We start from the raw sequence: 27,185 nt of genomic DNA, 5'->3' as shown, positions 1-27,185 counted from the left end.
TTTATAATATTTTTTCTCTGAAACAGACAAATGCAGACACAGTAATAGTCCCTTTTTATTGGCCATCTCTTGCATGTCTGGCTGAGTAGTCAAAGTAGCAGCAGCAGCTACCATTGAGTACTTAACTCTGTGCTGGGCACTGTGCTAAGCCAGTGCTTCTCAGGCTCTCAACCTTGGAGTCACCTTACAGGGTGGGAATTAAAAAATCCTGATACCTGGGTCCCACCTCCACAAATTCTGATAGTTCCAGAAGGTTCTAAGGTGCAGCCAACATTGAGAACAGCTATATATTAAGCATCGGTTTTACATTAGTTGTTTAATTTTCACAGCAACTTTGTGAAGTTGGCATTACTACCACTATGTTACAAAAGATAAAAGTTTAGAGAGATGGCCTGGTTCTCCTCCTCCTTAGTCATGGAGCTAGTAAGGCTGGAGTTGAACCCAGGCCTGACTGGCTCCCCTGCCCATGCTCCTACCCTCTGAAGTATGTAGTTTCTCCTCCTCTCAGAACGGAGGCTGTGTGGGACAACTCTACCATGGGCAGCAGGAGACTTAGGAGTTGGTGTAAGATCTAGAACAGTGCTTTTCGACCTTCGCAACATGTGGGAAACAGTGTTGTTTGTGATGTGGATGGTTAGGCCACCATCAGAGTTGACATATGAGAAGCAATGTAGTTATTTCATTATGAAGATTTTTGATATTTAAATTCCATAATTCCCAAAATAGAAATATTTTGACACTATCCTTTAAAGGGTTACATTAGACTCAAGGGAGTACGAGCCAACTGCCTTGTTCATCAATATGTACCCATGCTTATTCTGAGTCACTCACTATTTGTTTTCCTCTCCCTCCTCCTCCGTTTCGTTTCTTTTTCCTCCTCTTCCTCCTCCTCTTCCTTTTTCTCCTTCTCTTCCTCCCTTTCCATATCTAGTGTTCATGACTACTGCCCTCCAGCATAGAAACCAACAGTTTTGCCAAGTATAACAGCACTAGCGAATTTGAAATTTTGCAAAGTCCATCTTACAAAATTATTAGACTCAATTGCCAGCAACAGTAGATATGACTAAAATATTGGCCAACTGACTCTACCTCTAATAACTTCAGTGTTCAAAACTGATTCATTTGTCTTCTGACTTTGCCCTTATCCCGTTAGGTTAATCCACGATCGGGAGCTGAGCCTCTATGATGGCTCTAGGCTGCTGAGAGAAGACAGGTACATGCGCTTAAAAGAGGAGCTGCAAATGTCTGATGAGCAGCTACAGAAGAGGTAATTCTGGGTACTTTACTCGTATTGTTAACTTATTTTTAAGTTAAAAATAGCATTGTTTTATTATTTTTCTAAACTTAGAGTCAAGCCAAGATAACTTTGAACAGTGTAATAATTTGGTGTCCTGGGCATGCTAGTAGTTTGATACTCTTTAAAACTTGAGCTTGCTATCCAAGATGCACTCTGTACTCTCAGCCTTACTTTCAAATAAATGTTTAAACGTTTTATAAGAACATTGGCTTTAAGAAGGTAATCCCTCCTCTGTTGCTCTACTAGTTCAGTTTTGGTCTCGTACTTTTGTATCCCTTCAGCAGAACAAAAGCTGGGCCCACCATCAACTGGGCTCACCCTCCTTGGGTGTCATCTGTATTCCTGGGGTATGCCACCTGATGGGGTATGCCACCTGATGGGGTATATGCCACCTGATGGGGTATGCCACTTTATGCAGGATTACCTGTTATGGCTTATTTAAACATTCCTTCCAGAGATGTAACAACCAAATGCAATGTTTGAGACTTGACTGTATCCTGTAGTAAGAAACAAAATGAAAACAGCTATAAAAGATAATTAGAAAAGTTTAAATATGGACTGTATATATATGTATATATATATATTATGATATTGAATTAATCCTAATTTTCCTAAGTATCATAATGGTATTATGATTATGAAAGAGAATATTCTTTTCACAAGAGATGTTTGCTGAGATACTTAAGGGATAAAGTAAAAAAAAAAAAATGCCTGCAGTTGACTTCCAGATGTTTCAGGAAAAAAAAGATGTGTATGTGTGCATACAAACCACAGAGAGAGAGAAAGATCAAGTGAGAGTGAGAACACAAATGTGGTAAAATCTTACCAATTGGCAAAATCTAGGTCAAGAATATATGGGTGTTTGTATTCTAGTCTTTTAAATTTTTTATGAGTTTGAAAAATTTCAAAATTAAAAGTTTGAAGGAAGATGTTTGTTTCAGCTGCATATTATACTTTTTCTTAGAGGTGGTTTGGCAAATATAGATTATTTTCCATCTCATTACATTTCTACAGATATTTTAACATAATTAGAGGTTGATACATTGGGGAAAACTCCTTGTCACTTAATCCGACCCTATTTAAGTGAATTTTCCCCTTTCCCCATAGGACTTAATGCCATATTTAAAGCATGAAAATTCTACAAAAGATAATTAAGGGTATTTATTATTGTGTTTATGTTTTAAGCAAAATTTTGTTTAAAAATTTTCTTGGAATTTTTTCTTAGGAAATATTAAATTCCTACTATCTTTCTATACATTATTAAAAATTTTACTTGATTACACAGCTACTTATACTTCTGAGATGTACATTATCAAATTCCTCTAGATCAGGAAATAGTTTGGTTGAGTGTTTAGAGAGGCACGTTATATCGTACTTTCAGTTTATAACATTCAGTTTTTGTGCATTATTTGCATGTGAATCACTAGTCAGGGAACAGTTCCTGTTTTCAGAGGGAAGAATCAAAGCAATTGAGCAATAGCTCACAGCAAGCCTGCCGGGCAGTTTCCCTTAGGACATCAGGAGCATGGTACTTGTCACCAAATGTCAGGAAAATGACAACCCTTTTCTACAAATAGTACCCAAGTTCTCCCTAAGGGTCACAAGTAGTTTTACAAGTGAAAACACTTACAGGAACAGAGTGGCCATCACGTTGGGTTTGGCTCAGAGTGGTTAATAGTACTTTCTTCTGTAAGTTTCTCACTTTAATCAGTATTGATTTGTGTCTCTTCCACAAACACAAACCAGTCTCAGCTCTATCTCCAGAGGTCACTCTGAGAAGGTGGAAAGAGGTCAGAGCAATGCTTGCTGTCCTTCACTTTTTAATTTTTTGTTTGGATTTTTATTGATGTTAAACTTGTATGAAACTTGAACCAGATAATTTTTCAAAGCATTTTATGAAAAATACCAGCCCCTGTCATTGGTTCTGACAGTCTCTATTTCCCACTTCTCATGCTCCAGAGGCTACCACTTTCAACTCTTAGTTGTTTCTTTTGATATTTACCTCCATGCCACTAAACAATATGCTTTCATTGATAAGTCCTGATTTATTTTTTAGTGTTGGGAATTAGCTATTGATTTTCTACATGGAAAATTAAGATTTACCTCTTTCACCACCTCTCATCTCCCTACTCCATGCATACTTCCATCCAGTATTCTTCCTAGAATTATATGATAATCTTGTTTGGGACTCTATTTGATGTTTACATTATTATGACAGCATGAAAACTATACCCAGCTGAGCCATTTAGTATATTATAATTATTTCCCTTATTGTATACATCGCGTTTTTCCTGAAATTAATAATTACCTACATATGAAGAGAGACAGATATGTAAATAAATAATTATAATGCACTTTTAAATGTTAAACTAGAGGTCTGTATGCAATAATGGTATGGGAACACCTGGAAGGAAGTGACTCTATTTTCTATAATATGTATGTTTTACTTTTTCATCCCAAACACTTCCCTGTTTGTCTAAATCTCCTCTCAGCACACTCAGACACATCTGGCGTTTATCAGATTGCATCTTCTATCAATTTTATCTGTCTCCCATGGTATATTCTGACAAACCCTACTTGGGGGCTCTTATACCTGTCCTATGTCATCTTAGATCTCTCTCCACTCCCACTTACCAAGTTTTCTCAGGTCTCTCTTTCTGTACCTTTTATTATTTAGATGTACATTCAACCTCCTGGGCTGAACTTCTTTTTTTCTCCTCTCTCTGATGTTCTGTCAATTTTGGGGGCATTCATTAACTTTTCAGAGGTGAGATGTTCTAACAATGATTCTCCTAGCTTGTCTGAAATATTTCTAACAGCCTAATTCCTTTCCTTATCCATACTCCTCCTTTTGTACTCCTTTTTACCTGAGAAACACACTATTTTCCTATGATTGTAAATAGTTTTTTTTACTTTATATGTTGTTTACACTGTTATGTTACAGAATCTGCTTCACTCTGATGGTATGGGTTGGTAAATTTCTTTACCTTTTCTTGGTTAACCTTGATTTCATTTTTTAACTCTTTTTTGTCTTTCTCAGAATAAATATCTTCTCTTTTAGGGTTATAATAGATTCGATTCTTCTTTTAAGTATTTCTCTAATATCTAACAGTATTTCTTTCAGGACTGTGTTTATTGAGTAGCGGGCTGACAGCTTGACTCAAAGTATATAACACAGTATAAAAAGCAGGAAATTTGTACTCAGTGAGGAAATTACTTTATTTCGGGAGTTCTTGTAAGTAATATTGCCCATTATCTCTCATGGGTTGATCTTATATGCTGTTCATATCTAATCTGTCACTCTTGGCACTAGCATTTGAACTACAAATTAGAAACTCATGACCCATGTTATCTGTTCTTTCATTTTTGTACTTAATCACTGAAGTTCAACGAAGTGCTTATTACTTCTGTAGTCCTCAAACAAACTCAGCTTTTACTTTATTTATTTTTATGAACGCTTTGTTTCCGTGTGGAAGATTTTAAGATAGAGTAAAAGGTCGAAGATAGAATGACAGGGAAGGTTTTTGTTTTGTTTTTTAAGGTGAAGGGTTTTGGGGGTGGAGTGGGAATGGTGCTCTGGTGGTATATCAGTTGCAGCTGCCTAAGAGAAAAAACAGTTTCCATAATCTTATACAAATAAATAAATCTCCTACCTCCAGGGGATCAGGATTCCAAGAACAATTTCTACTAATTTGTAGCGTAATACCTCCTGAGAGTTCATTTTAAAATTCTTGTTCCGAATACAGCAGTTGGGTGATTTTGTTGAACTTGACTATCATAATGGTAATCCGTGGACTCAATCACTCTCTGGGCGCCCAGAATAGACCCCAGGTAGTTCTCATCTATAGACTGATCGGATATGCGAGTGTTTGTTATTAATCATTAGCATTACTTGTTTCCTTTAGGTTAAATGTTTGAGTTCCAGCTCTTAGATGATGTCGTTGCTGCCTTCTGTGGTGTACCACACATGAAGGCAGACAGATATGTAAATAAATAATTACAATGCAGTTTCTAAATGTTAGACTAGAGGTCTGTACAAAATGCTGTGGGAACACAGAAAAGAAAGTGCTTAGTAACCGTGCCTTGAGAGGTTGGGAAAGGTTTCAGAATGCTGTTAAAATTGGCATCTCCTAGGGTTTTCTCCTCTCTCTTCCTTAGGCAATCTCAGTCACTCTTATGTCTTTACCTGTCATTGATATACTGAGCATTTCTTAAAAGCTCTTTCCAATTTCGTTTTCTAAGTGCCATTCGACTACTGGATATCTCCCCTTACATGTCCCAGAGAAACTTTGAGCTCATTTCTACAAACCCACTGTTCCTCTTGAGTGCCTAAACTTAGTGAATGGAACCACTGCCTCTCCACACACCTAGACTAGAAGTTTAAGGTATCTAATCCATAAATGTGATCACTTCACTGTTTAATCCATTAGTGGCTTCCATCGGCTACACGGCTAATATCTTTACATGCCTGCCTTTTTAGCCTCGTTTTTCACCTTAGGACCAGTGTAGCAAACTTCTGCTATGCCTTCAATAGTCACCTCCTCTGTGAAATCTTCTCTGACATTCCTGTGGCCTTTTGTAAGGCCAAGGCAGATTTTGGGATGGCGTCTAGACCCAGTTTGGTAAATTTAGAAACCTGTTCTGCTTTCATATAGAAAACTATGGTAAAGGTCATTGTATTAATCCAGTTTAGGTGACCTTCTCAGCTAGCAATGTTTCTTTATATGAACCTACTGATTAGGAATACTTTGATGCCTTTTAATGGCAAAGTCTATTGGCATAGGGTCTAATAATTAGCAGCTGCTAGCAGTGGGCTACCAACCCCTTCAAATTCATAGTGTGAAACCCAGTTTCTGAACAATTAATTATATTCCACTCCTTTGCTGACCTTCATTGTGTACTAATTCTTCACCAAATTCATACACCTTGATCATTTCCAGAATGTTCTTATAGGCTTTTATATTCTTTGCAGGTAATCACGTGCCTAACATGCCTTTAGAAATGTTAGGGATTTCCCTTGTTGGAAGACACCAAGAATGCTGTGGACACAGCAGTTAGAAATAGCGTGATGGTCACACGCACCAGATACCATGCCCGCATTTCTCTCAGGAAATAACGACCAAAATAGAACTGCTTCCTTTGATGAGAAAAACTTCTTTGGAGAAGAGGGAAGTACAAATACTATAGGCTGCTAAATGTGTCCCTTCCTGCTATTAGCCAGAGAATAGATGAGGGGGATGAGAGTCTCCATGAGTTATTAACAATTTATTTCACCAAGAAAGGGCTTCTGGTTATCTCAGGGAAACAATAAAGATTAGTGGCCTAGTCTTAGTTATATAAGCTCTAATGTTTTTGCAATTTTATGGAATATTTTATTTTTATTTGTTGCTATTGAACATTGAAAACAGTTTATAATTTCTCAGCCATAGTGGTGGACCATAATTGGACATTTGAGCACAGTCCTTAATCAGATTCTTTGGACCCTTTTGCCTTTACTCTTACCCATGTTTGAAGACAGTATGCAAGCATTCTCTCCTAGCTTTCTAGAAACCTCAGCACCTCTTTGCTAGCAAGAGGCCATGTAAATTTTTAACAAAATTTAAGATATATCAGGATTTTATGCCCAAGTCTTTGTGTTTGATTGTCAAAACAAAAAGCTTTAGCAAATTTTGATTTTGAAAATAATTCTGAGCATTTTCATGATCAGAGAACCATTTAAAACTCTATACCTGTGAATGTTATAATTACTTATTATATGTTTTGGATTTATCTTTTTGATGCAGAGAATGTACCTTCTCTCACAAATTCATTCCAGATCAGATTTATTAATAGACTAGCTTTTGGGTGGGACATTGTGATTTTCAGTTCTTATCACTTACGTTTGTCCCCGACACCAAAAGTCTTCAAAAATTTTTTTGCAGTGATAGTTACTAACAAGAGTGGTACACATTTATTTTTTTAGCATCTGTCCTCTTCCAAGTATTACACTAAACCTTGGGTGGTATAAAGATGCGTAAGGAATGTGTCAGTGCAGTTTGCTACACTGCATTAGAAAAAATGGGAAATATGAGCAGTGTACAGAACTGTATAATTTAGTAGGTTATGAATTGGAACAGTAGTACTGATATTATAGTATGGAGGGCCAATTACAAAATGCTGTTCTAGTTCATAATTGATGTCTTTATAGAAATCTTCTATATCATTATTTCACATTCCTTAATATGCAAATCCCACAAAAATATACCATTTAATTCCCTTCAAAAGACTGGAGTTTATCAAAGTCTTTTTTGTTTTATCAAAAGCTTTGTTGATGTATAATATTATAAACTATGCATATTTAAAGCACACTTGTGACACAATCAACACAATCAAGATGATAAATACATTTATAATCTCAAAGTATCATCACACCTCTGTGTAATCCTCACTCCTATCCCTTCTCACCCTCCTTTCCCATCCCCAGGGATCTGCTTCTGGACACTATATATAGCTTGTACTTCCTAGAGTTTTCTGTAAATGGAATCACACAGTATATGCTCTTTTTTGTCTGGCCTCTTTCACTTAGCTTAATTATTTTAGGATCATCCATGTTGTTATGTGGATCAATAGTTCATTCCTTTTTGTTGCTGAGAAGCATTAGAAAGTATTTTACTCTCTAAAAACTTAAACTTATGCCCACAAACATATTGACCTCAATATTTTTATTTTTTAAATCTTTTAAAATCTTTTTAAAAGCACTTGTTGCCTTTTTGATCTTTAATCTTTAGGAAATAATATCTATTTATCTGAAATTAAGCCATATCTTTAGTTTCTTTTGTTGTTAAAACTGTAATAAAATTAAACTAACCTTAATTTTAAATTTTAATGACACTTGTTTCATAATTTTCGATTATGTATCACTTCATCAGCCTTTGTATTACTGACACAGTTTGTCAGATTGCTCTGAAGTACATGGCAGATCCTCTGCTCTCTAACTTTCAGACTTGGGGAACTTCAGGAAATGGCTTTCCATATGACCTATTTGTATGTAAGGAAGCCTTTGGGGAGAACCTAGCAAACAGAAAGGCCCTTGTCATCCTGTTATTCAGTAGTTTGGTGGCTGTTTTTATAATCAGCATACATGTCTTTGCCTAATACATCAGCTGTCTCAGAAACTGCCTCCTTCAAATTTAGCGGGCTTACTCAGATACCCTAGCAATAGCATTGCTAGAGTCAATGCTATTGATAAAGAGCAAGTCACAGACAATGTATGTCCCAGGCAGTGACCATCACCTTATTGAAATTTTAACTACCTAGCTTGCTCTCCTATAGTAGCTCTTCTAGTCCTAACTTTACAGCTCAGATGTGGTACCTTCTTCCTGATCTGTTGGTTTAAGAATGTAAATTGGACTTCCCCTTTTGGCTTGCCTATTGGATTTTGGCTTTATTCCCTGGTTTTGTATCTCTCACTATCTTAAGTAAGAAATTACATCTGCATGTTTAATTTTGTGCAGCCACACCAGGCTCTCTCTCACCCACCATCTTTTGTCCAAGCTATAACAGAAGAGGATCAGGATGAATCCAACATCTGTTGCTAGGCCTTTGTGCAAAATTTTTTGGACGATAGCAAACCACTTAGCAGAAGTAGAAAACAGAATAACCTCTCTCTTTAGCTTTTCTATCACAGGATTTTCTGTGTCCAGTTTTTGTTTTGTGATTATCTAATTGCTAGCAATCCTGAGTGACCATATTATCCTTAGAACTTCCAGGCACTGTCCGTGTTGCTATTCTTTTTTTTCCCCCGGAACAACTACTTTGAACAGATCACTCCCCCAGGCCTGGCTGGAACATCTGTAAATATGTCTTTTTGTTTGTTTGTTTGTTTGTTTGTTTGTTTTTCCCTACCTAAAGAAATGAAATAATACTGGGTAGCTTTTATGAATTCATTGTGGCCTTTCATATGGCCATTTCCAAAAATTGCTTTTCTCTGGTTTACAGATTATGATGTGGCCTCTAAAATTACAGATCATGTAGTCAGGAACGTGGTGAACCTGCCCATTGAATAGATGGGACTTTATCTTAGCCCTTCAGCGTACTCACCTGATTCTCTTCACACGTGTCCTATCTCCTGGTATTCCAGCTGCCTAATCACTTAACTATTTGGCTGTTGTAACAGTTAATAGCGATATGCTAGTTATATACCTATATTTTTGTTTTTCTGAAGATCTTGGCAAGTGATTGAGTTTCATCTCTCCCTTCTCTTAGCAAGAAGTATATCACTCTCTAAAAGTATATTTCTACTCAGTTTTTGAGTAGCGTTGATAAAAACCAACAGTATCACCCACATGATTAGATCATGATAAGGGATTTTTGGGCCCTCCAAAAGCAACTCAAGTCGTTTCACAAACTGTGGGAAGTCTTATCTTATTCCTTTTTGTATCCTAGAATATTTATATGCTTCCTCAGATTTCCTAGCAGAAATTTCTAAAAGAGATCACTTTAAATATCATAACATTTCCTATAAAAAAGGCACAATGACAAAAGAGTGAATTATATAAAGGTTCATTTTTTTCTGCCTTTTTAAGACCTAAGTATTTTTATTGCCAATCTAAATTTTAAATTCAATCTAACCCCTTATGGTGCTTAAATTTTCTGTACTGTAAAATGTCTTCCTTCTCACCCTGAATTATTCTTCTTGGTCTTTCTGTGATTGACATAGAGTGGGCTTCTTGCAAGATAGGAGATTTTGAAGGGATTTTAAATAAATAAAGAGGATATATGTAATGAATATGAACTGGATAGGATTTTATTTCAGTAGACTCTGGAGAAAATTTGCTGTAGCATAACAACATATCAAAAGCAGTGGTTTGTGCCAGGGCTGGAGTTTCTTGAGTGAATATTGTACAACAGTAGGTGAATAGCAGTTAGTGAATATTTTGTTTGTTCATCTTAGGTTCTTCTTAGAATGTCTTACTAATGTGAAAGGTTATGTTTTTTTATTCTTTTCCCTTTTAGATCCATTTTTCCTATCCACCCTTCCTTCAGAATCATTGCCTTGGCAGAGCCCCCAGTTACTGGAAGCACAACGCAGCAGTGGCTGGGACCAGAATTCTTAACCATGTTCTTTTTCCATTACATGAAACCGCTTGTCAAAAGTGAAGAAATCCAAGTGATTAAGGAAATGGTAAGAGTGAGGCCAGTTCTAACTTATTTTCTGCACCTGCTCTCTTTTTAAGGTACTCTGATACATGCTGGAGCAGAGTTAGACATTTTTAGCTTTTTCTTTCCATTTGCTCCCAGATTTCCTCATATTATGGTATAGGTCAATGGTTTTCAAAATTTAACATTTTTCAGAATCTAGAGGGCTTGACACACATATTTCTGGGTTCCATCCTTATAGATTTTTAGTCAATAGATCCAGGATGGTACATGAAAATTTATATTTCTCACAAGTAAGTTCTCAGGTAATGCTCATGCTGCTGGTCTGGGGAACACACATGGGGAACCACGGATGTAGGCTGTCTTTCCTCCTTCATCGTGTGGAGACTGTTTTGGAATTCCCTTTCTTTTTATATTCAGCCAAAGGTGACTATTTTAAGTTCCTACTGTAGTGGGAGGCCAGATATATTATGGTTTCTTAAATATGATAGAAAATAAAAAAATGCACCATTTCCTTTGAAATATCAGAATGAACTGATTAATTTTAGGTCTTCTTGTGAGCATGGTTGTGAATAAGGGCATAGGCTTTAGAATTCAACAACTTGGCTGTAAATGTCAAATGCACTACTTACTCACTTCCCGATCTTAGCTAAATTACTTATAGTTTCTTCTTCTGAAAATGGGGATAATACTACATCTTACATCATAGCATCAATTTAAGGAATAAGTAAGATAAAGTATATATAGAATAGAACATGGAATTTAAAAAAGTTCAAATTACTTAAATGACCAGAGAAACCCTGAGCAGTATTTTTTTTTTGAAATGGTCACATTATCAAAGTCATTATTCTAGTATCTCTTTCCGATCTTTTTAAATTAAAGCCTTAAATTTGTTATCGCTTAAATAAAAATTGCTTATAGTTAAATTAATTGCTTAATTAAAATAAAGTTTGTTATAGTTAGAAGCAATCAACGTGTGTTTTTTGGGTGACTGTTTTCATAATTCACCGATATGTTGATTATACCCTGCGGTATGTATTTTTGGAAAAATGGACACCTTGGGTACCCATTCTTTACACAGGCGTTCCTTACGTTACTTAGTAGACGTATATGTAAGATTGCTACTAAGTGAAGGAATTTGGTTTCAGTAAGAAAATGCCTAAGTTAATGCTTAAAATATCACACTGAAGCTAACAAAAGAGGAAATGATAATATATGAAAAGTTCTTTATGGGTACATTATATGCCAATTTTTGACTGAGTTAGAGGATCCTTTCAGTTTTATCCTGGTGATAGAATTGTATATGAAGAGTGGCTTGGTTTTAGTTACCTGATTCTTAAAGAGAAATCAGGGGTTTCAATGTTTCCTGACAAGCTGAACAAGCAGCTTTATCTGACTTAAACATGTAACTGATAATCAGGAACTTTCTAAAAATGTAATTGTAATATTATTTGTTAAGTAGTCATAATTTCTGGTTGATTGTTCAGGTATCCCAATTTATTCTTTCTGTTTTTTCTTAATTCTCTCATAAAATAGGTCCCAAATACACCTCAGGAAGCTTTGGATAAATTATTATCATTTACACACAAACTTAGAGAGACACAGGATCCAACGGTAAGTCCTGGCATTTCCCATGTTGAGTAGATATTCTGCTGCTTTATTTTCTTAGAGTTCAAGGATTTAAAATCTGTATTTTAAGCTGTTGTTTTGTACCTTATGCTATGCTTTGTCCTATACATATGTTTTACTTTGATTTTAGTGATTTTAACATTTCTTCTAGCTCTTCCTGGCCCATGTTATAGAAAACAGCTTGTAGCTGTAGAGGAGTGCTTGGTATTCCTGGGGGTTCTGCTGTTCCCTCTGTCTCCTGTGTGGAGCAGTGTCATCTATTCTTATAGCTTCAAACACCATCTCCAAGCTAATGCCGATGTCTTTATCTTCAGCTGCAAACTTCTCTTTTTTTATTGATTTTCACTTTTCCATTCCAAGACGGGATGTTGGGAAGATAAAGGGCTATCACTCTTTAACTCTGAGTCACAGTGTTCTCATCTGCAAAATAGGAACAGTGCCCTCCTACCTCATAAAAAGGTCTCAATGATTCACCATAAAAATGTGTGTAAAGAATCTCCTCCTTAATAGCTGCTTAATAAATGTTAGTTTCTTTCACTTTTCAGCAGAATCCTCTGAGATGACTGTAAATTCACCTTACACAACTAAACTATCTTTCCTTTTTAAATGTATTCCTGTTCCTGATTTAATTTCCTGACTTTGTTAATAATCTGTCTGCTAAATTACCTAAATTAGAAACCTTGACATCATTGTTGATTCCATGTTGTCCTACTATCTTCACTTAATCTGAAAGCAAATCTCACCAATTTAACATCGTGATGTGTCATCTGTTCTCTTACCTACTGTCAGTAATTGTCCTAGTATTGGATTTCACCGTCTTTCTCCTAGAATGTTGTTAGGTCCTCTTCACAGCTGTCTTCACCAATAATTCATTCATCTCTCAATTAGTTTCCTGTGATGGTTGTAACAAATTACCGTAAACTGGTGACTTAAAACAATAAATTTATTTTCTTTTTGTCTGGACAACAAAAGGCTAAAATTGGTATCACTGAGTTGAAATGAAGGAGTCAGCAGGGATGCACTCCCTCAGCGGTTCCAAGTGATTATCTGTTCCTTGCCTCTTCTGGTTTTTGGTGGCTGCCAGCATTCCTTGACTTGCGGCCTCACTATGGCAATCCTTCCTCTCTTCATATCACCTTCTCCTCTGTGTGTCTGTGTCATATCTCCATCTTCCTCTCTCTTATAAGGATATGTAGGACTGCATTTAGGGCCCATCCAAATAACCTAGCATAATCTTGTCATCTCAAAATCCTTTATTTAATTTGATCTGCAAAGTCAGTTTTGCCATAGAAGGTAACATTGACAGATGCCAGAGATTAAGATGTGGATATCTTTGTGGGGGACCATTTTCTAGATGTCACAGGTTCCCTATTAATTTCCTCTGGGACTTCATCTCCAGCTTCTTTCCCCCTTAGTCATTCTTTCCAGCTGTACAGTACTCTTTCTTGTCCCTTGAACACACTGGTGCCCGCCTCCTTGAGGCTAGGTCTTGCTCATTCTTTTATTCCCATTTCCCAGCCTGGCACCTAGCACATAGTAGACACTTAAATCTTTTATGAACGAATGAATAAATTGATTAACTAATTAAAATTTTATGAACAGATTATCCCTAGAGTTTTCTCTCCCTGAGAACGTTACATTTTCTTGAAAGAAATACTTCTTTGAGAGGAATAAAAGAAAAATAATTTTTCATAATTTCTGATGAGAACTTTCATATTTTTAAGCTGAGGTATTAATAATCATGCTAATGTGAAAAACCCTTTGAGGTATGCTCTTAAAGTGTATAACCATGGTAACTAAGGAAATGTGCTTCAAATCCTCACCCCCCTTTTTTTACAAGATAAAAACTGCAGTTAGAAATTTAATGTTAAATACATTAGGAATTTTTTAATTAAAATATATTCTCAATTTTTAATTGATAATAATGTGAGAGCAGAGATTCCCAAACTCTTTCTTCAACACTTAAATGGCTCAACGTAAAGCTTAGCTCTGATTTTTTTGACCCTGGATATTATTGCAAAGCATTTTGGTACTATCAAATAGAAGAGTTGGTGTTCTTCAAATTCATGAGAAATCCTTATTGATCACTGGAATGAAATGTGGAGGCTGAATTCAGTGTCTTGCTTAGAAAGAGATTAGAATGTTATACCATATAAAGTTGCCTATGTATGATAGGATTCTTCTCATGAGAAAAGTCTGGTTGGAGTCATTTGCCAAACTTTTTTTATGATTGAGTAGGAATTTTTCATGGTCCTGGGTATTAAGGATGGGAATTTCTGAGTCATATTTGACTTTTGTCACTTTCAATCATAATGGCTAAATCTTACCCTCAATTCTTCCTTCATTCTCATATCTAGTCAGTTGCCAACTCTCTGAAATACTTGTTGCATCCTTTCTCTCCATTCTTGTTGCCATACCCTTACTGTAGGACTTTATCCTTTACAGGCAGATCATTGAGATAGCTTTCTGTTTCCTCTTTCAGTTCTCTTTGTCCTTCAACTACTTTACATACTACTGCTGATTGAATTTAGAAATTAGGCCAATAATAATCTTCTAAAATCATGTTACTGCTTTGCACTTAACAAAAGTCCTCTTGCCTTTAGGAATAAGGCCAGACTCCTCCAAGTGTCCTTCTTAATTAAGTCTTTGTTTTTTTTGGTTTTTTTTGTTTTTTGAGACAGAGTCTCACTCTGTTGCCCGGGCTAGAGTGAGTGCCATGGCATCAGCCTAGCTCACAGCAACCTCAAACTCCTGGGCTCAAACGATCCTCCTGGCTCAGCCTCCCGAGTAGCTGGGACTACAGGCATGAGCCACCATGCCCAGCTAATTTTTTCTATATATATTTTTAGCTGTCCAAATCATTTCTTTCTATTTTTAGTAGAGACAGGGTCTCTCTCTTGCTCAGGCTGGTCTTGAACTCCTGAGCTCAAACGATCCGCCCTTCTCGGCCTCCCATCGTGCTGGGATTACAGGCATGAGCCACCGTGCCCGGCCCAAGTCTTTGTTGTTTGAGAGCAAGTCTTCTAGCAGTACTCTATCATGAAACTGGGCTGGTTTCCTCATGTTCTACATGTTTTAGGTTATTAAATATGAAATGTCTGATTTCCTTAAGTATAATACTAAGTTTGACAGTTGCCATCTCTGACATTTTACTTTGACATGTCTTGTTTTATTTTTATTGTGAAGGTACATCCTCAGTCTTCCAAAAACACATTTTGGCTTGTGATTATCATTCAAATATTTTTAAAAGCAATTTTTGTGAAACCATGGATAAGTCAAAAATTCATGTTATTTTCGAATATGAGTTCCGTCGCCCAACTAATGCAGCACAGACAGCTCAATATATCAACAATTGTTTGGGAAGGATGTGGCTAATGAACGCATAGTATGATGATGGCTTGAGAAGTTCCGTTCTGGTGATTTTAATCTTGAAAATGAGCCACGTGGGTGACCTGAGACCAAGGTGGATAATGATAAGCTGAAAGCTATAGTGGAAGCGAATCCATCTCAACCTATGTGTGAATTAACAGCAAGGTTTGATGTTATTGTTCCAATAATATTGGACCATTTGAAACAAATCAGCAAGGTAAAGAAGCTGGATAGATGGGTTCTGCATGAATTAAACGAGCTTCAGAAAAGAAATCATCTCTAAGCTTGCCTTTCTTTGCTGTCATGACATAAAAGCAAACCATTTTTATGCCATAGTGTTATGTGTGATGAAAAATGGATTTTTTGATAACTGCAAGTGTTCGGCACAATGGTTGGATAAAGATGAAGTGCTGAAGCACAGTCCAAAACCAAATATTCATCCAAAAAAGCTAATGGTGTCTGCTGGTGGTTCTGTACTGGTATTATCCACTACAGCTTCATGAAACCTAGTCAGGTGATTCCAGAGGATGTCTACTGCAGCCAGTTGGATGAAATGATGAGGAAGCTTATGATTAAGTAGCTGAGATTGGTCAATAGAGACAGACCAATCAATAGAGACAGGCCAATCCTGTTGCCAGACAACACTTGGCCACATGTTGCACAAACCATGTTGCTCAAATTATAAAGGCTGGTCTCGGGAACTCTCTGTCATCCACCATACTCACCAGACCTTGCAGCAACTGACTACCACTTCTAGTCTTTGGACCACTTCTTGCAAGCAAAAATATTCAGTTCTCAACAAGCTGTGGAAAATGCCTGTCGTGATTTCATCGCCACTAGTCCCACTCGCTCTCCAGGCTTCTTTGCCACTGGCATCAACAAGCTATTGTTAAGATGGCAAAACTGTTTCAATAGTTTAGGTGCATACTTTGATTATTTGTACTGTTTCTTGTTTGAGATACAATAAACTATACTTTTGATTTTAAATTGGACATTTCATATTTAATGACCTAATATTTTTGTTCCTTTTGCTTTCATGCCTTTGGTCATAGCATTTCTCTTGCCCACTTGAGCATTTTAAGCCCCTGTAGCAGTTGTCAACTGCTCTATTTATTCTGGCATTAAATTGTATGCTACTTTGAGTTCTAATTTATGGTTTCTTATATTTAAAGATTGTCTCCATGTCTGAAATGCAGATTTATTGAAAACAAGGATGGACCAAATGTTTGCTTGTAAATGAGTTCTTTGAAACTTAGAATGTGTTTTTTAATAGAAAAAAGGATACCCCATAAATAGTGGTCATGCTCCCAACCTAGTTCCCAAAGAAAATATAATGCTAATGTTGCAGTTGACGTATAATACTAATAACAGCAGACTACCATCTTATAGAACTGTGAAATACACGAGGAAGGAGAAATCAATTCATTTTTTTCTTCTTTGGGACATACAGAGATGACCTTACGTGAAACTTTGAAACAAGCAAATGTGCAGTGTGCCTTTGGCATTCTCCCCTCATCCATTCTGGTCTTTGTGTTTAATTCCGTAGAGTCCCCTTCTCCAGTCCCTCGGGTGTTCAGTGCCACTTTACGGCCCTCTTCAACCTCTGTGACATTTCACTTTGGCTTGCTCTGCCCTCCCAGAGGTCCAGTTGCTTCAAAAGTGCCTCTCTTCTCTGGTTTTTAGTGAAAATCACTGCCTCATAATGCTGGTGATCTAAGTTAGGAATTAAGCCAGTAATAATCTGATTCATTACATTTATGCAAATGTATATATAGATCCCATTCCTTTCCTTTGTTAGATGTTTTTCGTTTTTGAAGAGGCTAACTGATTTAATAATAATTGCTGCCATTTGTTGATCACCTGTATTTATCTGACCTATGCTAAGCACTTTAGAATCATTTTCTAATTTAATCTTCATAACAACCTTGAAGATGACGGCATTATTATTGCCATTTTAAAGGTGAGGAAACTGAGGCTTGGAGAGTTAAGTAATTTGCCAAGGTCACACAGCTAATAAATGGGGGCCTCATTTGTCTAATTCCAAAGCCTATAAACTTTACCATTACATTATGTTGGCAGCCAAAACAATTTCAACAGATTTCAAGTTTAAATCAAGAAATATTTGTGGAGTATTTACCATGTCCTGAGTTTTATACTGGCAACTCTATTAGTGGGATTTGGGGAAGTGTAAGAAAACAAAACGAAATTATTCTGACAGTATAGGGGAAGGATTCCAAACAGGAAGATGCAATCCAAGTGACAAACTAATTGACACCTCTGTGGTCAGCAGCCTAAATTGTGCACAACTCCTTTTCAGAAACCACAGATTCACTTAACGCTCTAAGCATTTTCAGGATATCTTAACAGGTTGGCTTTGTGTAAGCCGGAAAAAAAAAGAACAAATAGTAAAGGCTATTTGTAGCTCAGGTGTGACCTGTATTATGTACATCCTTCCTGCATCCAAACCCTCCTCCAACTTAGCCCAACTAAAATAACTTAACTGAATTTAATTGATAAATACTTTTTATAGATTTTTAAAAACCTATCTTCAAGGATATTTTAAGTGTAAATTGGTTCCGTTTATTTTTTTATTTGTAATTCATTAACAATACATACTTATTTGAAGTTTGACCTTGTCCTCCAGAAATAATGAATTCTACCATGATACCCATCTACAGAGACTTTAGCAAGTTGAAGCAAGACTCCTAACAGGCTGTCTTTGCCTTTTGATAGGCACAGTCGTTGGCGGCATCACTTTCTACCAGACAACTGTTACGCGTTTCTCGTCGGCTATCACAGTATCCTAACGAAAGCCTTCACAGTGCTGTTACTAAAGCCTGCCTTTCCAGGTAAGCATGTTCTCCTTTCTCACTGAATTCAAGTCTCTGGGTCTTTGCTGAAACTATAACATACGTTTAATTAATTGTCTATATTCACAGGTCTTAAAAAGGTATTGGTCTAAATATATAGCTATTTAATATTTCAGCCTTGCCCTCGGTTATTAGAACTCATTTAGTATATTATATTACCTTATTTAGACATAACACAATTTTAAGAGCTATTTTGTAGATGAGAAAACTGTCTAAGTCCCTTGTTCGAGTCATGCAATAGTAAAATGGTGGATTTGGGATTTGAATGCTGGTTCATGTGTCTTTTGAGCTAGGGCTCTTAAACAGTACACTTACTGCCTCTCAAATTTGTATTGGAACTTTCCATGCTTGATAGTATTGCCTTGTTGGCTAAACTTAACAAAACTAACATTTTTTCAGTCTACACTAACAGTTTTCATATCAATTGGGAAGTTATTATAAAACATTGGCTTATAGAATTTTCATACAGAATCACATCTATATGTAACTATTTTGAAAGAATAATAAAAAAAGATTAAGAAGAATAAGCCCAAAGATTTCTTTTAGACTCTTTTTGTATAATCTAGTAACTATCTTTATGGTGGCTATATTTCTTGTTTGTTCATTCCTTAACAAGAGGAATTGAAAGATAATCTATTTTCAGTTTAAGAGAATGTGTAACTGCCCTCTGTGACTCTTCAGTTTAGTGACAATTTTTCTTGTAGTTAAATTAAGCTTCTTCTGTTGCTACAATGAGACTCCTCTCCAATGTCTTTAGAGTAATTCTTTGAAAAATTAATAATTATGAGAAATAACAAAATTGATTTCCTTATTTTTTAAGTAGAATATTAAACTTCCAAATGAAAATTAGAAAAAAAATGCTTCAATTGCTTAGTTTTTTAGTTATGAACTGAAGAAAATACAGACAGAGACAGCTTCATTACCTATACAATATTTTATCAGGACTTGGTTGTAGATATGAGATCATAGAAGTAAGTACAGAATGCTAAGTAATGTAAACAGTTTGGGAGTCTAAGTGAAAATAATACTTTAGTTATTAGAATGAAATGATGGCCAAAGCATTCTACAGTCTGTTAGATTTGCCCTGGTAGTTGAATCAACTTTCAATTTCCAGGCTGAGTGTGGTGGCTCACACCTGTAATGCTAGCATTCTGGGAGGCCGAGGGAGGAGGATCGCTTGAGCTCAGGAGTTTGAGACCAGCTTGAACAAGAACGAGACCCCATCTCTACTAAAAAAATTGAAAAATTAGCCAGCGCGATGGTGCAAGCCTGTAGTCCCAGCTACTCAGGAGGCTGAGGCAATAGAGTCCCTTGAGCCAAGGAGTTTGATTGCAGTGAGCTACGATGATGCCACTGCACTTTAGCATGGGTGACAGAGCAAGACTCTGTCTCTGGAAAAAAAAAAAAAAACCCAAAAAACAACAACAGAAAAAACAACAAAAAAACCCTTTTAGTTTCTCTTATTTAAAAAAGCAAATAAAAATACTAAATTGAGAATTGGTCTAAGAAATAAACAAGAGTGATCAAAGTTTGAAGAAACCTAAAGTGGCCAAGAATATGGAAGGCTGCCAAAGTTTATTTTATTACTAATTCATTCACACAGCCTATTTAGAAAATGTGAGAACATTTTAAATAAAGCTCAGAGAGAATTAAGGAATGAGTTTCTGTCAGATGTGTTATCATCTCCTTTGGGCAGATATTCAATTCAATATGGAAAAGAAGTAATTTCAGAGTGATTCCATATTTCCTCTACTATTTAAGTATAAAACTTAATGGATCTCTTCTAAGACAGAAATATTTTTAAAATGTATGAAACTACTTCTCAGCCTCATTACTGACTAATGAGATGAAATGTAAAGCAATAATAAGCACCATTTTATACTTTAAAAATTTTTACTTATAAAACTTAAAATGTTTTGTGAGTTGAATGGCATGGAATTTCATCACTACTGTTGTGATGGAACTCTCACCACTTCAGAGTTGAACTCACAGTGTCTTCATGCCTAAATAATTAATACTCTGATTTGACAACTCCACTTCTTGATAGCTACTTCAGAGATAGACTTATATGTGTATATAAGGAAATATGTACAAGAACGTTCATTGCATTATTGTTTGTAATAATGAAAAACTGGAAACAAACTGCCCATCAGTAGGGAATAAATATATAAACTGATGTATTCGTATGATCAAATACTGTACAGTAGTTTAAATGAAGTAAACTATATATATCCACAGTTATGTATCATGACAACTTAATATTAAGTGAAAAAAGTAAATTGCAGATGCAGATTTGGTGTATGTTGCCATTTGTATAAAATGTTAAATACAATAAAAAGCACAATATATTTTTTACTCATACTTACAGAGCAAAATTTAAAAATACGGACAAGAAGTACACACCAATTTTAGGGTTAGAGTTACCTTCAGGAATGGAGAGGGATGAATAGAATAGTTAATATTCTCTGTAGTTTTATATAATATTCTCTGTAATTTTCTGAAATATTGAGATATTTCATAATTTAAGAATTGAAAAATAAAAAATACTTACTTTTCATCCTCATACATTTTTCACTGAATTGAATAATCAACTAATTTTTTCAGTTTTATCAACTGACCACAGTAAAACTCTATTTTCTTATCATCTTATGACCCTTTCAGCTGTAACTGAATAATAAAAGAACTCTTTTTTATGCATCATCTGTTGACTTTAGCAAAGCTATAACATCAAAATCCTTTTTATTAACTACCTCTTTGGAATAGCACAAAGCCAGGAAGGAATCAAAAAATTATTGGTGCATAAAGTGTTTTATTTATTTTTTAAATGACCTCATTCCATATTGAAGCAGTGAAAAGGAATTGAATTTTGTGGAAAATTTTAAAACAAAAATTGATATAATTTTTATCATAAATTTTTTATTAAGCAAACAAAATCAAAAGAAATTATCCAACCTAAATTTATTAAACATTAAATTTATTAAATATTAGCTAGGTTTGTTTTCTTATTAACTTAGTTTTTTAAATATTATTCATTTATTTATTTATGCCAATTGAATCTCGATTGCAACAGTTTTTATCTGAAGTAACAACTCCCTAAGCCTCTTAGCCTGCAATATGGACATCAATTCTTAGAGCTTGAGCCATAATTCAGTTTCTAGATATTTGAAAACCTGAGAGACCACAGGGAAATAAATTTAGAAGATGAAGAAATTTTCAGGTATTTTACATTCCAAAAACTTACATTGTAGAAGAATTAATTAGAAGTTACTGTATTAATAGTTCTACTTCATTCAAATATTTTATAGTCCATTAACTTATTTACTTCTGGAAAATTTTGGGATAATGATCCTTTAGCATAGAAATTTTGCGTGGACTTATAAGAATTTAATCAGAAATGAAGATTAACTGTCTCTGATATTAAGGTTATGAGGAAAGTATTCCATTTATCAAAAACTCAGTTTACATACATTTTTCAGAAATTCCCTTGTAGTATAAAATGAATAACATCTATATAAAATTTTCACTGTTTAAACTGTTAGCTAATAAATTTTTAAAAATCACAAACCTGATAGAACATCATACACGGTATTAAGTGATTATATTGGTTATTATTGATGTGAATTTTTTGTTTTCTTGAAGAATGATTTTGCTTGCAGGAAAAACTATTCAGGGATTTATTTTTTATTTTAAAAACTGACATTCGATTTTTTAATGCTATAATTTAAAAAACATAGATCTTTAGGCTTTTCTGTTCATTCAGCTAACTCTATAAGTCTGGCAAATGTTAATACTCACTGTTAAGGACCTTTGAAAAATATTTGGTCCCATTTATAAAACTTTGCTAAATTAAATACCTTCACATGTTTGAAACTATTAATATATTTTATATATTCTGTTTCCTTTTAAGTACTTCAGATGTTTCAATTAACAAAACTTTTTTGAGGAATTAATGCACAAATATAACAAATTTATAAATAGGATGAACCATACTTTATCTTAAATATTCCAGTGTTGTTTGAAAATGTAAGATTTACCATCACAAGCATAAATTAATTAATCAGTTAATTACATATGCTAAATAGAACTCAAAGACTGCCTGATATCCACTGAGCCTCTCAGTCTTTTTCTCTCACTCTTCCTCCCAGGGCTGGTAATTTGAGAGCATTGCCTACCCTTGCAGCATACTATTGTCTCCTGCTACTATCTTCTTCCTTAATCTAAAGAGCTAATCCCATTCCTGTGACAGAGACACAGTTATTTGAGTCAGACTATGGTAACTACTATACTTCTGTTTTTGGGTTTCCCTGAATATAGTTGAGTCTTTCTTTAGTTTTTCTTATAACCCAGCCGTAACAAGACTACAGGCTTTCCAATTCATTTTTTGCTGATGGTAAAGAATGATAAATATAATAATAATTTTTAAAAGACACTGGGATATTCATCATAGTGATAAGTACACTTGGAAAATTTGAAACAGAATGTGTGCTTGCTTTTATTATGGGAGGGTAGGATAGAAGGAGTGATATTTTATACATTCATTTATTTACTTATTTTACGAAAGGTCAGGGAGAGAGAAGAAAAAATAAGTAGAAAGTATCAATGAGCAATGGGAAAGGAAAGAGTTAACTAATCCCTTGAAATCTAGGAATAAAGTAAGGGTTGGCCTCAACACCTGAGATGCTTCATTCTCCTTATTTGTTGAGTGGGCCAATATCTTTTTAGAATTTAAGTTCTAGATGTAAATATATTTCAACTTTCATGCTACCTCTGATTATTTGATAGTGCTGTGTGTGTGCTAGATTGAGAATAATTGTAAAGCATGTTTAATCTCAGCAGGAAAGAATGCCATATTAGCAAGCAATGTCTGCCACTGCTGTTGAAAGAGAGGCATTTGTGCCATTTGCTATCCTTTGTAGGCTTTGGAGTGCAATCTAGAAATGTTGCAGTACAGGGGTAATGTCAGGATGTGTTGACAGACAGACAGACTATATAGATGTCAGAGATGTCTGGGAATAGCAAACAAGCCTAAGCATGAAAGTGGTCACTGCCAGTCAAGGTGGTCTGATAGGAATAACAGACATGTAGCTACCAGGCCTAATGTTACCAGTGGTGAGAGGCAGCTTGGGCTGAGTCCAAGACAAGGACTCGGGAAACAGGATAAAAGTCCAGTTTGGGGGCTGGAAGACAAGGTAAGGGCTTAGTTTTGAACAGCAAGCTAATGATCTAAGAACTATGATGAAAAGTCATAGATGAGCAACAGTTAAGTTGGATTTGATGTGCAACTGAAGAGCTACTGACCTAGAGCTGTATAAATTCCCCTATCATAACCTAGGACCAAAATGAGGCAATAGGTAAGAGGTAGTGTCAGATATGCAGATTGGAATATCACAGGGACAGGAAACCTGACAGTTCTTTTACGTGCTTGTCTGTTTGCTGTCTCGCTCACATCAACGCTCTGTTAGAGTTTAGACTCAAGGCTATGCGAACTATTAATACCACCGATTTAGAACTGTGGAGAACCTAAATTAGAGGTGGTATGTTCTTAGTATGTTTATTTGGAGCATTGTCTCATGTAGTGATTAGTTTATAGCAGTACAGGACAGGTAGCCATGGATTAAAAATTATTTCTTTGAGCTCACTTGGGATCGTAAATTCTAGATATAACTTTGTGTGGTGGGAAACTGTTTCATGTTTCAAGCACATGATACTTATAATCTGTTTGTTTTTGAAGAATATGTCTGTCATTCACCAGATTGTTGTTTTGACAACATACATATAGAATAAATAAGCAACTATGTTTCTTATGGAAGGAAAAACTAGGCTGGATAATCTTAAATTCATTCAATAATTTGTGTTAGAAAGTAAAGGAAACCTCATTAATTCACCTCCACTGATCTGAATGTGTGATTGCCAATTTAGAACAGGCTAGAGTGTTGTTTTACCTATTTAAGAAAATTTGATAAGCCAGTTACATAGTAAACAAGATTTATGAGGTATACTAAATCCACTAAAGAAAGCAAATTATTTTAAATCTTGTTCTGCAAAATGTACATAAATGAGTACTGCTAATTACAAATAAGCTTTACTTTAAAGGAGATGCCGTAAACATATAATTCATACATAAAGTTTATATTTATTCTAAAATTTTGCATGATTTGGATTTCACAGGTCCAGACCAATCTTCCTTAATTGGTGCAATTAGTAAACAGGTGTATGTGTATGTTAAAAGATAGTTAAGAATCACAGAATACTTTGACTTTATCCATTCTTCTCTCTCTCCCCGCCAGGTTTTTACCAAGCCTTGCTAGGTTAGCATTAGAAAAAAATCTGGCAGATGCTTCAATAGAAATAAGTACTAATGACAATGTGGAACCAGAACTGAAGGATTACAAATGTGAGTGTTTGGTTCTTTTTAAACTGAAATAACAATTATGAAACATTTGATGCTATTTATAATTTTAATTTCAATAAAAATATTTTTTGTTTGCATCCATTTTGTTTTATGTATTGGGTTGAAGAAATGAATCTGTTAGGGTTTTTTTGTTTTAAAGTTTCAAAACCACTTACAAGTTAAATCTTAGAGTGTTTACTTTATTTCTGTACATGCTAGATACAGTTCTCCCCAACCTTAAGAGTCATAATTGATACTAACATATTAAAGGCTGTGAGAATTCTTGCTATAAATCAACTTGTCTAATTTTGACAAATGTATTTTTTTCCAAATGTATTTCACCAATGAATCTAGAATTCTGTTTTCACAACATATTTTGAGGGCCACTAATATCCTATGGTACATGTTTGGGAAACTTTTCTAGGTCGATACAGACTAAAATAATAGTCAGAATACCATTGCATGCTTCCTTCCATTTCTACCTGTATTGTCTTTTGTGGTACTTCTCTTCTAGATAGCCATAAGTATAATTTTGAGTTTTGGAGAGATTTAGCTCTTCCTGTAAAAGTTTTCTATTCTTCAATTAGAGCACAACAAAAGTGTTTCAGTTTTTTAAAATGTAATTACCTATTCTATCAAAACATCCAGTGTGTGACCACTCTCTGAAGGTTCTCTTTGTAGTAGACGTTTTTAATAGTTGAGGCTACACTGAGATAATAACTTGGTATTAAGGAAATAAGATGACTTTTTAGAGTAAAATTATACACTTGGCACACTAATGGATCTGAATATAGATATGCAGAGCCAACTCAAAGATACAGAATAACTCTGGGACTTGTTATCTCATAATGTTGTTTGATTGAGTCTATTAACATATCCAAAGAAAGACTGTCATTCAGACTGTAAATTGTTTGGTCTCAGGTATAGGTGAGTGTTATTAGTGCCCATCTAAGCCTCCTGTAGGGGATAAGGACCCTAACTGAAGAGACATTTTGCTTGTTTGGTTCCATTCAATTTTAAGGCAGTCTATCATGGAGATTTCATTTAATTCACTCTTGTTGGTCAGGGTCTATCCTCACAAAACAACAGTCTGATAAGGATTTGGCTTTCCATGCAGGTCTCCGTCCAAGTAATATACTGATTGCGGCAACCGGTGTATCACATAGTCCATGTGAAAGTTGCAGTTTTCATTTTGCTGTAATAGTTTGCAACTCTGATTTTATATCAGAATATATATATATAGAGAGAGAAACCACAACATATGTCTTTAATATTCTCCTGAAAGTTAGATTTGCCCTTAGTTGTGATGACAAAATCAGGTTTAGAGCCTACTAGGCTGAGGACTTTGACAAATTTACCAAAATAATTGCATCCTGTGAGTATCTTAGAAGATAGCTAGCCAGATTTCTCCCAGAGAAATCACCATTCTCTGAGTGCTTTTCCCTTTTTGAGCTTGAAATTTTAATAATAAACATTGGCTGAGTGAATTAAATTGTCTTAAAGCCCTAAATCTACTGAGTGGATATGTTCCTTAAACTAAACCATAGATAGCATCAGATGCTGTTTGAACCTGAAATTGTGTCATCTCAACCAACAAAGAAGTATATAGTAGATTCACTAACACATTTCTGCTCTTTCCCTTTACACTTTTGTGTCTATTTCAGAGGCTTAATGGTAGTAAATAAATAGTAAACTCTCAGTGTGACTGCTCATGGTTTTCCTTTTCTATTGAAGGTTATTGTTAAGATCTACTGTGCTTTGGCAAATGTGTAGCACTCATAAACAGGGCGACAGTTTAATTATTTTTAGCTCAGAATTGTTCACAGTATTCCATAGAAGCAAATGTTGCTTTCCCCCCTTGTCTTTCAAAATGCTTTAGCACAAAAATAGCATTCTAGAGGAGAAACAAACTGCAATTTTCTTATTTGAAGTAGGAAAGAAAAAGATGGATGAATTGTTTAAGGCATTGTAATTGTGTATCGGCTTGCTAGGGTATTTCCACAGGATGGAATATTATTTAGAGTCGAAAGATTGAATATACATTACATGGTAGAAAAAACATCAGACTGCTTTAAGCTGTACTCTGGGTGATTTTAAACAACTTACTTTAGTGTGTATTCTTCTTAGTATCCTCATAATTCTTGCCTCATTATTAAGAGAATTATATGAAATTATATGAGAAAAACTGAGATGAATCTCCTAGTTTGTGATCTGGTACATAGAAGGTCCTCAATAAATGATAGCTTCTACTATTGGGATCATTAGCAGTTACTACAATACTACTATTAATGTTATTGACCTTGGAACATGTCAGACAGTGAACATGTGTATGTGGTTACCATAGGGAGTACACATGAGATGTGTTTCCTGATTTCACGAAATTTACTGTTTAATTCTCTGGTTTCAAGGAGCTCATAATTTATTCTAGGCCTACCTATTTATAGCAAATAGGGTATAATACAGTAATAATTATTATAGGTTAATTGTGTAG

General features: G+C 35.1%; 1 protein-coding gene across 1 annotated transcript in view; it reads left to right on the top strand.

The window, feature by feature from the left end:
• VWA8 (von Willebrand factor A domain containing 8) overlaps positions 1-27,185 on the top strand; it is a 314,655-nt gene that overhangs the window by 94,736 nt on the left and 192,734 nt on the right. Inside the window, exons 14-18 of the mRNA XM_045566813.1 lie at positions 1,154-1,267; positions 10,292-10,460; positions 11,972-12,049; positions 18,167-18,282; positions 24,591-24,697. Of these exons, the coding sequence (XP_045422769.1) occupies positions 1,154-1,267; positions 10,292-10,460; positions 11,972-12,049; positions 18,167-18,282; positions 24,591-24,697 (584 nt within the window). The remainder of the gene's footprint in view (positions 1-1,153; positions 1,268-10,291; positions 10,461-11,971; positions 12,050-18,166; positions 18,283-24,590; positions 24,698-27,185) is intronic.

Source organism: Lemur catta, chromosome 13 (genome assembly GCF_020740605.2).
Source record: "Lemur catta isolate mLemCat1 chromosome 13, mLemCat1.pri, whole genome shotgun sequence".
NCBI classification, from domain to species: domain Eukaryota; kingdom Metazoa; phylum Chordata; class Mammalia; order Primates; family Lemuridae; genus Lemur; species Lemur catta.
The sequence above is the reverse complement of the archived record's forward strand: the minus strand, read 5'-3'. Positions and strand labels throughout refer to the sequence as shown.